The sequence below is a fragment of the Fragaria vesca genome, linkage group LG2 (assembly GCF_000184155.1).
Source record: "Fragaria vesca subsp. vesca linkage group LG2, FraVesHawaii_1.0, whole genome shotgun sequence".
In the NCBI taxonomy this organism is placed as follows: Eukaryota; Viridiplantae; Streptophyta; class Magnoliopsida; order Rosales; family Rosaceae; genus Fragaria; species Fragaria vesca.
Genome location: NC_020492.1, coordinates 13,168,127 through 13,182,979, shown reverse-complemented (window position 1 = coordinate 13,182,979; position 14,853 = coordinate 13,168,127). Strand labels below are relative to the sequence as shown.

Below are 14,853 nucleotides of genomic sequence, written 5' to 3'. Positions count from 1 at the left end.
AACATGAACTGGACAGAATTCCATCCGTCCTATTTGTTTTTGAGTTTGAGGGCCTTAACGATTACCAAATTGGCTGAAATTTTGCAGAGATGATCTACACAATATTATCTAGATACTAAACGGTGGAGATGAGGAAATTCGATCGAAAAGTTGTGAAAAAATGAAAATCCGCACCAAACCATTGGTGCGGACGTCCGCAGCTGAGAAAAATCATATTTATATATTTATAATCTATGCTTAAGTATCGTCCAAATTTGATGGGGTTACTGTTACAGGATTCAGAGATTTGAGAGGGACGTGTTGTGAAGTGGCAACAATAAGTAACGGAGGAAATGGAATCCTATGCAAAAGGGGAGGGCAAGTGTGCCTGAATAGAAGCAGTTATGTCTTCTTTGATGGCTTGCATCCAACTGAAGCAGTGAACGTTCAAATAGCAACCAAGGCATTCGTCTCCACTCTCAAAACTGAAGTTTATCCAACCAATATCCAACAGTTGATCCAAATCCAAATATAGGCTGGTGCATATATGGCAGTGATCATCTTTAATTGTTTTCCTTCTATATTTGGCTGCACTACCAATACCAATAATAAGTTTCATGGTTCTTTTCGTGGTCACCTAGAGAGGTACTAATATGTAGGATTTAGCTAAGTTGGGTAAGACTTTATAGCTTGGTAATATTTATAAGTTTGGTAGGGAATGAAAAAGTCCAGCAGACCGGTTTGTAATATGTGTTCAGTTGACTGGTATGGTATTTACAGCTTTCTATATATATCATCAATTTGGATGAAACTTTGCGGAGCCAAATAAAGAGCCCCGCTACTACTTGACTCATAGCGCATGTCGATTTTCAAGAACTTGTTGAGCAGGAATTCCCAAGAACTCTCATAAATTGAATCAACAGTTGCAACACCAGTAGTTTCATCTGGGGTTGATGCTTATGATGGTAATATCAACTCGAGTCATACTCTTGAAATGAAATTAAATGGATCGAGAAGAGAAGATTGAGAAAGAGGTGGTCGAAGAGAGTGGAGGAGGCGCGGTGATTTCAGGACTGGCGGGGGTGGGCTTGGATGGATCGAGCGTCCTACCATTAATGTCTCGTTTGGTTCACGGAAAGAAAAATAATTTTTTGTTTTTCCACGGAATAGAAAAGAGAAGGAAAATAAATTTTTTCGATAATTTTGCATTCCGATGTTTGGTAACATAAGGAAAATCAATCGAAAAGTTGTTAAATAAAGCAATAAAATAATGTATTGTAAGTAATAAATGCAAGTAATTAATGGAGGAAAGTGGTTCCTATGGTTCCTATTTTCCCTTGTATTTTCACTTCATTCAAGAAAGTATTTCATTTTCTTCAACATTCTCAAACGTTAAAAAGGAACAACTTTTATTTCTTCATGCTTATTTTCCGTGAACTAAACGAGGCCTAAATTTATATCATTTTTACAAAAAAAAAAAAAAAAATTAGAGAAGCACTAGAGTTTTTCAAAAAATTAACCATCTATTATTCATTAGTTAAACATAACTAGTCTTTTGGAGATACATTTTTTTTTCGACAAGATAAAAAAAAATAACCTCAAAGTACAAAACCTTTATTACAACTACCACCTAGAGAGTCAAAATAGAAAACCTGACTAGCTGCATGCAAGAGGAAGGGATATATATGTTCCAGGCCGGCTTGTGTTCCAATTTGATGTCCCAGCTTTGCTATTGCATTCGCCACAAAATTCACTTCTCGACCAATTTGAGAGGTAAGGAAGAGAATGTCTTTGAGAAAAACTTGAATCTTCCAAGGGCTAAGACATGTACCATTCATTGAATTGATAAGAATTTGCGAATCTCCTTCAACCAAAATTTTCTAAAAACCATGGATCCAGGCTGCTAATAGACCCGCATGTAACATATAAGCTCCAGCCGTGAGTACATCATTAGGACCAATATTTTTTGTAGAAACTAAAACAGGTTGACGATCTGCATCTCTAAAAACAAAGCCTGAAGAGGCAGAGTGATTCTGAATAGATCTATCAAAATTGAGCTTAAGTGTCTGAGAAGGAAGAGCAAGCCAACGAATAGGCTTAACAAACCTGCAAAATTTTTTAGGGTAACTAGCACTAACATTAGAATGATAACAGAAATGTTTCTCTGCAGAGTAAATAACATTTTCAGGTTGGATAATATGGTTTCTAAAAATTATATCATTTCTTACTTTGTTTTGGAGATACATTAATGTACCAATTAATACATCAAGTAGACGAACCCTTATAATTAATGTTTTATGTCTTCGTATTGCAAAATTTGGTTGTTGTCTAGTAGTCTAGTATTTGGCTAAAGAATCAACACGGTGCCAAATCCCATGAACTGTATGAAAAAAGAAGTCATAAATAAATTAAAATAAACATGAATCCGTGAAGAAGAGAGAATCATTCCCTCTCTCTCTACTACGGAAACAAATCTGCTGTGCCCAAAAACCCTGTGCCAAACCTGTGCCTCCTACCAAATTCTGACACCTGTCTCTACCCAAAACAAGCTTAACTCTGTTAACCACATCGTTAGTTTTAATAAAAAATAGATAAAAAAAAAAACTTAATTAAAGATTTCAAGAATCGATGTTCGACTCTACCTCTTCCTCTTCCCCTCTTTGTTCTCATGCTTCTTTATTCTTCTTTCTCTGCTTCTCTGAAAAAAAAAAACCCAGTATATTTCTCCTTCTCTCCAACGACATAGCTGCCGTGGTTTTAGTTTTTATTCTTGTTCGTCATCTTTATGGCTGGTTTTGGTCGACATTTGAGTGATTGACTGACGAACTCTGTTTTCATAGGTAGACATATCTTCTGTTTTCATATTTGTGGATGACAAATATTATTCTTGTTCGTCATCTTACTCTCTGGAATGCATATCATTCTTTATGTACTGATATTCATTTTATTCTTGTTTGGTTTAATGCTGAAGCTTATGGACACAGAAAATAGTTGCGAAGAGGTTCATATTCAAGCAAACTCACGTCGAAAGTTGGATTTTTTAGATGGAATTGACTTGAACACTTCGGCTGAAGATGATAGTGCGGAAGAAAAGGAGTTCGAACCTGTTGAAGGTAATGAAAAAGTAGATTATGTACATTCCAAGGTTAGAAAAGAGTTGATTCCAGTCATTGGAATGGAGCATGTTGAACAAGTGTTGTTTGTTCCTTGTAGAAGATGCACCATTTTGTCAGTGTAAATGTCATTTAGTGGACATGTACCATTTTCCCATCAATTTTGTAAACCGGAATTTGAGAATGGAATGCTTTATTTCTTATGGGATCAAAACTGATGAGAAGTTTGATTGAGCTAAACCCAAATAACCATGTTATTTAAAGGGCAAGGAATTATAGATGCATATGGTGATGACTCATTGCTCTAGCTACAGGAAACTAAAAACTGATTGTTTTCAGGGTACTGAATGCTAATTGTCCATTTTGGAATGCATGACTCATGTATTTAGGATATAAGGGAGGCAAGTATGTAACTATGTAAGTTCATGATCTGATTTGCCTAATCAAAGACAAGGGACCATCTGGTTTGTCATATGAAATTGAGAAGAGTCCAGTTTTGTCATCATTTTCAGCCAAGGAAACAATCAGCATCATAAGAATAAACCAAAGCCAAGGCACACCTAGCTTTCTCCCAATCACATAGATATCACCTCCAGCAATATCTCACATCACTTCTTGAATACCTAATGTGCACTTCAGCATCCCAACAATTCCAATCATAACTCGTCAAAATCAAACTTTAACCTATAAAAAGAAAAGCCCAGTAGCTCATTACGGGAGTTAAACACAACAGGTTCAATCATGTCTCTCCTCCGCATCTTTGTAGTGCTTCCTCCTCTTCGTCGTAATACCTTTTCAGTTCTTCTCATCGCAATCATGTCTCTCCTTCGTGAGGCCAAAAGAGATAGACGAACATAGATTCGAAACTAGGATGGGTTTACAAACAAGAACAGAAGATATGTCTGCCTTTGAAAACAGAGTTCGTCAGTCAATCACTCAAATGTCGACCAAAACCAGCCATAAAGATGACGAACAAGAAGAAAAACTAAAACCACGGCAGCTATGTCGTAAGAGAGAAGGAGAAATATACTGGGTTTTTTTTTTTTTCCAGAGAAGCAGAGAAAGAAGGAACAAAGAAGCGTAAGAACAAAGAGGGAAAGAGGAAGAGGTAGAGTCGAATATTGATTCTTGTAATCTTTAATTAAGTTTGCTTTTATCCATTTTTTATTAAAACTAACGATGTGGTTAACAGAGTTAAGCTCTGTTTTGGGTAGAGACATGTGTCAGAATTTGGTAGGTGGCACATGTTTGGCACAGGGTTTTTGGGCACAGCAGATTTGCTTCCCTCTACTACATACCGGTTTAACCCGAAAATAAGCTGCATCCCATATCCCCTCTCGCGTCTTTCATCTTCATCGCATATCCCCAGAATTAATAACAATAAGAATAAAAACAGTTAGGCAGTCGAAGGCAAGATGCATTTGACTTTTATTCTTGATTGGGTTGCATTATGGACTTTATTGTTCTAGACCTTGTTCCTATATATATATATATACACCTTTCTATTAAGCGATCTCTTATTTTTACTATTTCTAGAGATCGGGAGGGATCCTATATATATATATATATATCATGTTTTTCATCATACATCCATATATTTCCATTATTACTTCTCTCAAGAAGTTGCTTGATTCTTCTGGGTCAATATGCCAAAAAAAGTTTCAAAACTGGTGTGTTTGTATCTTTCTCTGATATTTGCTTCTGTATCTTCAGCTTTCGCAGGCACTACTGTTGATTGTCACTTCATACAAGATGTTAGTGACAATACGATTCGAGGGATGTTTGTGTTCGGAAGCTCTCTGGTGGACAATGGCAACAATAACTACTTGGAAACCACGTCCAAAGCCAATTACTTGCCATATGGAATCGACTTCCCATATGGGACTTCTGGGAGATTCACAAACAGTAAAAATGTGATTGATCTCCTTTGTGATCAGGTTAAGCTTCCCTTAATCCCACCATTTCAAGACCCCTCCGCTAAAGGAAGTAAAATTCTTCATGGTGTCAACCATGCCTCCGGCTCTTCTGGTATCCTTAATGATACAGGATCAGTTGCGGTGCGTATTTCATAACATCTCCTTTCAATTAATCATCAGCTCATGACTCAATCTTAGTTTTGATTTCTCATCTCCTATCATGCGCTTCCTCCTAATCTAGCTTAATTTCTTCTTGTTGATAAATAACTTAAAAGTTTTTCATGATTTGTAAACTATCCACAACCATACGTTCATATGTAGACGAACATTAAAAGTTTTCACATGAAGCCTGTGCTTGCTAGCTAGTTTGTATAAACCATCAGTTGCATGCATGGTGAGCTAGCAGATACATAGCATGCATAAGAGTATCATGTCTCACTAGCATAGATATTTAAACTGCTGGTTAGTTTTAATTTCTTGAAATAAATTTCAGGGTAATGCAACGAGCTTGAGTCAACAAATTATGGACTTTGAGGTGGTGACACTGGCAGAGTTAGAAGCACAGCTAGGGTGCAATAGCTCTCAATCGCTACCGAGCTACTTGATTGTTGTAGGAGTTGGTGGAAATGATTACATGCTCAACTATTTCCTTAGGAAATTGTACCTCCTTATCAGTATTGAAACCTTCACTGCAAATCTCATAGCCTCTCTTGATCAGAAACTCCAGGTAAGGACGTGCGTTGAGAAACATGCAGACATATATCAAATATTGACATTGTTTGATGTTTAGACTTTGTTATCTTGTTGTTGTTGCAGAAATTGTACAGTCTGGGAGGTCGTAAATTTGTTGTAACGTCGCTAATGCCACTAGGCAATAGTCCTGTGATTACCAGGCCAAATATTATTGGCACTCCTTCAGGTCTCAACTACGCAGCCGAGCTCTACAACGCTCGCTTGAAGACATTGCTTGACTCTCTCAAAGCTCACTTATCTGACTTCAATTTCGTTTTAGTTAACCAATATAACATTATATCTAATCTAACACAGTCTCCTCCTTCCAGAACAGGTACTTTTAATTTCATCAGTATCGGTACGTGCTTTCAAATTTTGATGCAACATTACATATTGTATATTCTAATTTATGTCTTGTGTTGCCTTATGTTCATTACAGGCTTTAAAGACACACACAACCCTTGTTGTGCAGTTTCCCTGGTCTCTCAAGGTGCTAACCTTTCCTTTTCTTTTTTCCTTAGCTTAAACAATGGCATCTCCATCGTCGTCGTGGTGATCATTGAATCGTTATATATGCATAATGTGCAGGTGGAAATGGAATATCATGCGATAGAGGTGGGAAGACATGTGTAGATAGGACGACTTATATGTATTTTGATGGGTTGCATCCGACAGAAGCTGTAAATGTTGAAATAGCAACCAAGGCGTATGCTTCTACTCTCCAGGGCGATGCTTACCCCATCAATGTCAGCCAACTCGTCCGGCTTCAAATTTAATCATATGCTAATTCCTATTCCCCTCTAGTTTTGCAACGTGCATGTTTAAATAAGAGTCTTCCCCAATAGTTTTGTAGCTTTCTTGGTGTATTTGCTACTCAAGTCGTTGGAGAGGTTCAAAGACCGGTATTGGTCGGGTTTGAGGTGCTGAACTTCTGATCAAATAAGAAGCAATCTGAAGTAAATATTACTGAGTTGTACAATATATAATGTTGATGTTAATTCTTGCAAACCACCTCTGTAATTAGATAGTTAAGATCAACATCATAGGACTATGAAGGTAAAAATGTTACATTCTCAATAGGTAACAAGACACAGATATCATAATGTATTTCTTGTTATTCATCTCAAATTAAATCCAAGTGTTATTTGTCTCAATATTTTCTAACACTTCTTACAACGATTTCATAAGCGAGTCTTCTCAGTGCAGCACGGCAAGCCCGAACAGGGACTTGTTCTTGGTGATGTTCTAGTCTTCTAGAAGAGTTAAAAGTCTGAGAGAAAACAGAGACAAAGAAGAAACACACATTCAAACATAGGAAGTCGGAAGAAGAAGTGGAAGGACTAGTCAGTCCCACCCTCCCATTTCTGAATTCTGAGTCAAAGTCTTCCTTTCCCTCTCTTCCTCCTTGAACTAACTAAACTGGAGCTTCCTTCCTCAACAGAGCACCCACCCAAAATGGCGATCAAGAAATCCCACCTTCTGCTCTTCCCTCTCTTCTGTCTTCTTCTATTCCAAACCAAACCCATCTGGGCCGCCACAATCCCACCCGGCTCTTCTCTCTTTGCTTCCAATCCCAACCAAACCTGGTCCTCCCCAGACTCCACCTTCTCTTTCGGCTTCTTCCCCGCTGACCCGCCCACCTCACCCCCTTCTCTCCTCGCCGCCATCTCCTACTCCGGCGCCCTTCCCATCTGGTCCGCCGGCTCCGTTGACTCCGCCGGCGCCCTCCACTTCCTCTCCTCCGGCTCCCTCCGCCTCGTGGACGGCTCCAACCGCACCGTCTGGGACTCCAACACCGCCGGCCGCGGCGTCTCCTCCGCCCTGCTCGACGACTCCGGCAACCTTATCCTCCGTAACGGCACCGATGATGTCTGGTCCAGCTTCGACAACCCGACGGATACGATCGTGCCGTCCCAGAACTTCACTGTGGGTAAGGTTTTGCGATCGGGTATGTATTCGTTCAAGCTCATTAAGAATGGGAATCTGACTCTGTTGTGGAACGATACTATTGTGTATTGGAATCAAGGGTTGAACTCCTCTGTTACTAGCAATACCCCCAACTTGACTTCTCCTAATTTAGAATTGCAGCCTATTGGGATTTTGACCATTTCTGATCCCAAGCTGCCCACTGCTGCTATTGTTGCTTATAGTAATGATTATGCTGAGGCTGGTGATATTCTGAGGTTCTTGAAGCTTGAGAGTGATGGGAATGTAAGGATTTATAGCTCTGCTAAAGGTAGCGGGACTAAAACCGAGAGATGGGCAGCTGTTACTGATCAGTGTCAGGTGTTTGGCTATTGTGGGAATATGGGAATTTGCAGTTATAATGATTCCAATCCTGTTTGTGGCTGCCCTTCTCTTAATTTCGAGCCGGTGGATCCCAAGGATAGCAGGCAAGGGTGTAGGAGGAAGATGGAGATTGAGGACTGTCCTCAGAGTGTGACTATGCTGGATTTGGATCATACTCGGTTCTTGACTTACCCTCCCGAGACGGATTCACAGATTTTCTTTGTGGGTATATCAGCCTGTAGATTAAACTGCCTTGTTAATAATCCTTGTGATGCTTCAACATCTTTGTCTGATGGCACAGGGTTATGTTACTACAAGACACCAGGTTATCTCAGCGGGTATCACAGTCCAGCTTTGACTAGCAGTTCCTATATCAAGGTTTGTGGACCGGTGGTTCTAAATCCGCCCTCTTCAATGGATAGTTCTGGCAAGAAAAAGGGTTGGAAGATGGGGGCATGGATAGTGGTTCTTGTGGTTGTCGCTTCCCTTTTGGGTTTGATGGCATTGGAGGGTGGTCTTTGGTGGTGGTTTTGCAGAAACAGTCCAAGCTTTGGTGCATTGTCTGCTCAATATGCTCTTCTTGAGTATGCCTCTGGCGCGCCAGTTCAGTTTTCATACAAAGAACTCCAGCGCTCAACCAAAGGATTTAAGGAGAAGCTTGGAGCCGGAGGATTTGGAGCTGTATATAAGGGAATTCTTGCTAATAGAACTGTTGTTGCAGTAAAGCAACTCGAGGGGATTGAGCAAGGAGAAAAGCAGTTTAGGATGGAGGTTGCAACAATTAGTAGCACCCATCATTTGAATCTAGTGAGGCTGATTGGTTTCTGCTCAGAGGGCCGTCATAGGCTTTTAGTATATGAGTTCATGAAAAATGGGTCCCTTGATGATTTCCTTTTTGCCAAAGAAGAGCAGTCAGGAAAATTCTTAAGTTGGGAGAATCGATTCAAGATTGCCCTTGGCACTGCAAGGGGAATCACATACCTTCACGAGGAGTGCCGAGATTGCATTGTGCATTGTGATATAAAGCCTGAGAACATTCTTTTGGATGAGAATTACAATTCCAAAGTATCTGATTTTGGCCTCGCAAAGCTTGTTAATCCAAAGGACCACAGGTACCGAACTTTGACCAGTGTTAGAGGGACTAGAGGTTATTTGGCACCAGAATGGTTAGCAAATCTGCCAATAACTTCCAAATCTGATATTTATAGTTATGGTATGGTTCTGCTAGAGATTGTTAGTGGGAGAAGGAATTTTGAAGTTTCTGAAGAGACAGAGAGGAAAAAGTTCTCCATATGGGTCTTTGACGAATTTGAGAAGGGTAATATCAGGGGAATCATCGATAAAAGGCTAGCTGACCAAGATGTTGATATGGATCAAGTGATGAGAGCAATTCAGGTAACATTCTGGTGCATACAAGAGCAGCCATCTCATAGGCCAATGATGGGAAAAGTTGTACAAATGCTGGAAGGAATTACGGAGATAGGGAAACCCCCATCCCCAAGGGCTATAATCGAAGGGCCTGTATGTGGAACCAGCACTAGTCTTGTAGCTCCCTCCTCAATTTCATCATTTCAAATTTCAGGAGCGTCGCCTTCTGAACAGGTTAGAAAAATGGAGAAGGCAACTGCATCCCTTATACAGTCAGACCTGAGTTGAATCTCAATTCTACATCATCTGCATAGAAGAACCATTTTTGGATATGAATCCATTTCCGTACAGCTGCAAAGCCAGATTGTAATGTGTTCCCCCATCTAAGAATAAGGCGTGATTTTTCACTAGCAGTCATGTAAAAATTGTTTATATCTGTAGTATAGTTTCTTTTACACTATCTTTGTAGAAGACCAGATTGAGCTGAGTCATGAAAGATGTAATTATGCACAATGAGTGATGATTGAAACTGAATATCGCTGGTACCATCATTACAAACCCAAATTCCGCTAATGAGTACTGATATTGTAGAATCTGCATGTCCTACTTGCTACCCTCGAGTATCTGATGGATCACACTGATAAATGTGCTGGACTTAACGAGATGGATTTGGCCGGCAGGAAGTAAATTGATAAATGCTTAGGGCTGAAGGCATTAAACTATAGGGTTCAATTGAAGTTGAGGGCTTAGGCAATGAATCGATGTAGATTACAGTTTGCATCTCTACGTGAGCTTGATTATGAATTGCATGTCTATTTGTGTTTTATAGAAGTTATGGTTTTGTGTGTATTGTTATGGTTTTGTGCATATTATTGGGAGTTCCTAGGTCTTGCATTTTGTTTTTTTTGGTTTATTTGTCCGAAAATTCTTTTACGCACCAAGGTGCAAGTGAACTGAGCAACTAATATGCATTATTTTGATCTGATCATCCACGTACGAATATACTAATACAACAAAACTGAAACCCAAAAAAAAATAGTCCTAAGTGTTTCCAACACAAGAGGTAAGAACCCGAGGTCGAAGAAGAGGTACTCTTGTTATAGGCGCTTAATTTGATCGGATCAAAAATGAAAATGAAATGAAGGAATTTAGGGTCTCTAGTCTTTCTTCATTCAATCTTCGCATACAACGATTTAATGACTTATACATTAATGGTGCAAATGCACTTTGGTGCGTATAATCCGCTCCGGATAATCAAAAAAGCCGGTTCCTTTAGTTTCATAGACGAAACCCGATAAGAAAAGAAAAACGTAGATACAAGTCTGAAAACAAGCCTATACAAGCAAAACAAAAATTAAGTTAATCCAAAAGCTAGCACTAAACCATTTCGTTCATGCGGACCAGAGTCAAGGCATAGTCAAGAACACCAATATGCGTTACGTTCATGTGGACCAGAGTCAAGGCATATTCAAGAACACCAATATGCATGAGGAAACCAATAAACCTTTTGTAACCTTTGAAAACTCGTTAGTCGTTACCACACATTACTGGATCAACAAACCAGCTGCATGAAATTGGCCCAGCCCGACAAAAAAGACCCAAAAGCCAGTCCACCTGCTTGTGTCAAGACCCATCCCGGATTTCACCCTGAAATCCGGAATGAACCCTATAAGGATCACCTCCAAAAGAGGCGCTACCGAAAATTCGACATAACCTCCATTGAAAATGAACAACCCTTCCTAATCAACATCTGCAAACACTTATAAAATCACAACCCAACATCAAAACCTGGAGCCTCCGTGCTCCCCATGATATTCAAATCCCACAACCAAAACAACAATGACATTTAATAATTTACTAACTGGGTTATCAGAGCATATCTAATAAGGAAAGAAAAACAACGATTAAAAAAATAAACGGAAGCTGTATCTGACTATGCCTCAACTCCATGTACGCCCGACCTCAAATAAGCCAGCTGCAAACTGGGCATTTGAAACTGAAGGGCCCAGGAAAAAATATTGGAAAAATGTTAGAGTGAGTGGACAAAAATAAATTAAATAATTTAACAAGAACGTAATTTAAATACTTTTCCACGTTTAAATTTTAAAAACTTCAATGCATGCAACTTTGATATAACATTTAGCTTTATGTCTAGAAATCTCATACAAACATTTAGCTTTATGTCTAGAAATCTCGTACAAAAAGAGAAGTAGAACAAGAGGAAGAGATATCACCATGTAAGAGGAATCTTCCAGGCTCTAGTAGCGTCTCACGCTAAGTGCTCGACTCACCTATGGTGAGAACCACATATAAAGGCTAGCTAGCAATGAATAAAAACGACCTTAGTATGGTGACTAAAAACATACAAAAACATTTAAATCCATAAAGCTTCCCCCAATATCGTGCAAATGCAGTCACGAGTACGGTTCCCTATCGTACTTGGAAATTAACATAAGAAATTAAAATAAAACTCAATGACGTGTCTCACACGTCAAAATATTCTCAAATCTATAATAATAAGCGAGATTTAATTATCAAGTATAAATCGTAAATAATATCACAACCCGAAATACTCGCTAAAACATTCTCAACGTCAAGATCGATATCTCACAAATAAACGATAAAATTATAATAAAGAACTACCAAAAATCCAATTTTTAATAATTTGTTATATATCTCAAATTTGACAAATAAAAACAATAAAAAATTAAATCCGGAATACTCTCAAAACGTAAACCATTAAAACTCAACTTATAACATAAGTCCAAATAAGAAATCTACATCGTATATGAAAATCAATCAAGAAGGATAATCCCATGTCAACTCCAAAATCATAGAAATAATAAACAAAACTAAAATAAAATTTTCTTACTTTCTTGAGAACGATATTTATAGAAGAGATATTTATAAAGAGATCGTCGTATGCAATTTATTCAAAATAAAAGTTCACTCACAAATTTAGGCATAAGCCCGATGATATCCGCAACGCCACTCGTATGAGATCTCCACATATCCTTGCATGAAATGAATTCTACAACAACTTTGAATTTCTCTTTTCCATCAATTCTCTTTGCTCACTTCGAATCGGTGCAAACCCTTTGGAGGGATTGTAAGACACCTTGGCACGAACCGTGCTGCAAGACCACCATAGGAAAATTGAGGAGGAAGATACGAATCCAACGCCGCCGATCTCACTTCAATCGGACGCCGGACGAAAGAGATATGGCCAGAAAACGAAAATGGGTCGGGTTAGGTTTCCCGGTCGTGCGAGAGAGAGGCTGGATTAGGATTTTAGGGTTTCTAAAATTCTGACCCCAAAATGGTAGGTTTCCCTTTTTATAGTACAGCCTAAAAGAGGTAAGTTCGGTTTTTAGACCATAACTTTTTCGCACGAACTCCGTTTTTGACGTGCCAAGTGTCCACGAACTCAATTTAACGTTCTTTACGACATCCCTTAAGAAAATTTTCCAAAATTACCACCCAACAAAAAGTCAACTCTAGAATCCTTATAAGTGAAACTGTTAATGAAGCCAGTAAAAGCTCAAGATAACGCAAATGTAAATATTTAATAAATAACTAAGAGTCAGGGTGTGACAGCTTGCCCAAACCAACATGGCCCAACACCTAAAAAGCCAAAAACAAACAACAGATGTTGTCAGAGAGCCAACGACTTGCCAAAAAAGAAAGGTCAGGCAGGTGTTTCTGTAATCGCTGATGTCCTTGGTTTGTTTATGTAAACGCCACTTGAAGGACCCGAAGAAGAGTGAGAGTAGCAGAGGCAGGGACTCGCGCTGTGCAGCACCGATGATGGAACGTCGTCCTTGGTTTGTTTCTGCAAACGCCACTTGAAGAACCCGAAGCAGAGGGATAGTACGTAGCAGAGGCGGCAAGACTGAAGGGAAGCCTGGATAGGGACCCGCGTTGTGCAACACCGATGATGGAACGCCACCACGGCTCTCACCGTGAGGAGCCGAACCACCACATAGATCGAGCAAATATCACCCATATAAATGAAGCCCCAAAACCAGCCGACCCCAAACACGACCAGACACAAATCCGATCAAACCGATTGGGACACAAAACAAAAGAAAGAGAAAAGGCAGAAGGCAACAATCGATCCAGATCGGATACCCAGCTCTGAGAATAGCGAAAGCAAACATATCAGGCGAAATCGAACAACATGAGATGCAGGTGATCGATAAAGCATGTCAACCTTGATTTAGAGCTGATAAAACCCAAGTGGTAAACTAATATGAGAGAGAACATAGAAGTGGGAGAAATGGAAATGAAGGGGAAAACATAAAGGAAAGAGATGGAAAGGGAGAAAGGAAAGGGAATGGAACAGAGAAGGAGGAGAAGACAAGCTCCTGGCAGCGCCCTTTTTTCGGGGTGGATTTTTTAGGTCCTTCGAACAACAATCTGGTGCGAGCGTGCTAGCACCTTGAGGAGGTGTGCCTGTCTTTGATCTTGTTCATTCACGCACTTCTCTTGACTTTTCTTCAACAACTGTGAGCAGGAACTTTCAGTCCTGCTGCTGGGGCTTTTCACAACGACCTAGGACGGATCCTTAGGATTTACTTCAGTGACAAATAAAAATAAAAGGATATTTGCCAAGGATTTCTCATTAACAATGGGGCGGACTTTTGCTCGCGATGAGGCATGATGAGTGAAGCGGGATTTGCTCGCAATGAGGCTTTGGTGGTGCTCCCTGGAGAGGCTTTTTTGGTAGATTGGGTGCTCTTGGAGAGGCGTCCAAATTGCAGTGATGTAAAGTTTTGTTGAATTGTCGGTGGGCTTCTCATTCGCCTTGGCCTCCTTATATATGGAACTAGGTGTCTACGGTTTGCGAATAACTTGTCTCCAAAGCAATCGAATCTCTAATCAAATCAGGAAAGATATTTTCCTAACCGAGCCCTCTGACATAATATCTTTAGGGTTTAGGGTTTAGTCACTACAAGATCACCAATATAAAATTGGGCCCAAACACCTTTGACGGGAGGGTGGCTGCCACCGACTCTCAAAGGTGGTTGTCTCTAGAGAGAAAACCTCTTAGGGAGGAAAAGGGCAGAGAGCTGGCACCTGATTGGTTGATGCGGTATGGTTGGACCTCACTTTTCTACTAACCCAATCAGTATTCTAATGACCCTTGATCAGCTTCACTAGAAATTATATATGAAAGGGAAAATTTTGGTAAGTGTACTTGAACCATTAATTTCATTACAACAAGTTTTAAAACATAAACATTGGTATATCATATTTCAAGTACAACTAAGTAACCATACACAACGTTAATGACGTCGTTAGTTAGTCCCAGATGTCATAATTTAAAAGGTAAATTCAACTCAGCTCTATATATATATATACAGTCTGTTTCTGGTGCGGACGTCCGTACGGGTTTTCCGTACGGATTTCCGCCATTTCTCCACCATTCCAGCGCCGGCGACGCCGTTTCTTCT

The 14,853-nt window shown here is 39.7% G+C and overlaps 2 protein-coding genes across 2 annotated transcripts; both read left to right on the top strand.

Annotated features, from left to right (window-relative positions):
• Positions 1-2,941: 2,941 nt before the first annotated feature.
• Positions 2,942-6,516, top strand: LOC101302809 (GDSL esterase/lipase At4g16230-like). The gene is made up of 6 exons (XM_004292446.1): positions 2,942-3,092; positions 4,806-5,149; positions 5,502-5,735; positions 5,825-6,074; positions 6,180-6,230; positions 6,329-6,516. The coding sequence occupies exons 1-6, from the start codon at positions 2,942-2,944 to the stop codon at positions 6,514-6,516; spliced, it is 1,218 nt and encodes a 405-aa protein (XP_004292494.1).
• A 679-nt stretch (positions 6,517-7,195) lies between these two features.
• On the top strand, positions 7,196-9,957 carry LOC101302526 (G-type lectin S-receptor-like serine/threonine-protein kinase At1g34300-like). Its single transcript, XM_004292445.1, has one exon. It carries the CDS (start codon positions 7,196-7,198, stop codon positions 9,683-9,685), a length of 2,490 nt encoding a protein of 829 aa, XP_004292493.1. The 3' UTR covers positions 9,686-9,957.
• The last annotated feature ends 4,896 nt before the right edge of the window (positions 9,958-14,853 follow it).

Excerpts from the sequence above, each read along its gene's own strand:
- LOC101302809 (XM_004292446.1), top strand. The coding sequence starts at position 2,942 with ATGCTGAAGCTTATGGACACAGAAAATAGTTGCGAAGAGGTTCATATT. Across the intron at positions 3,093-4,805 it reads GGAGTTCGAACCTGTTGAAG|CTTTCGCAGGCACTACTGTT; the intron begins GTAATGAAAAAG and ends CTGTATCTTCAG. Across the intron at positions 5,736-5,824 it reads CTCTTGATCAGAAACTCCAG|AAATTGTACAGTCTGGGAGG; the intron begins GTAAGGACGTGC and ends TTGTTGTTGCAG.
- LOC101302526 (XM_004292445.1), top strand. The coding sequence starts at position 7,196 with ATGGCGATCAAGAAATCCCACCTTCTGCTCTTCCCTCTCTTCTGTCTT.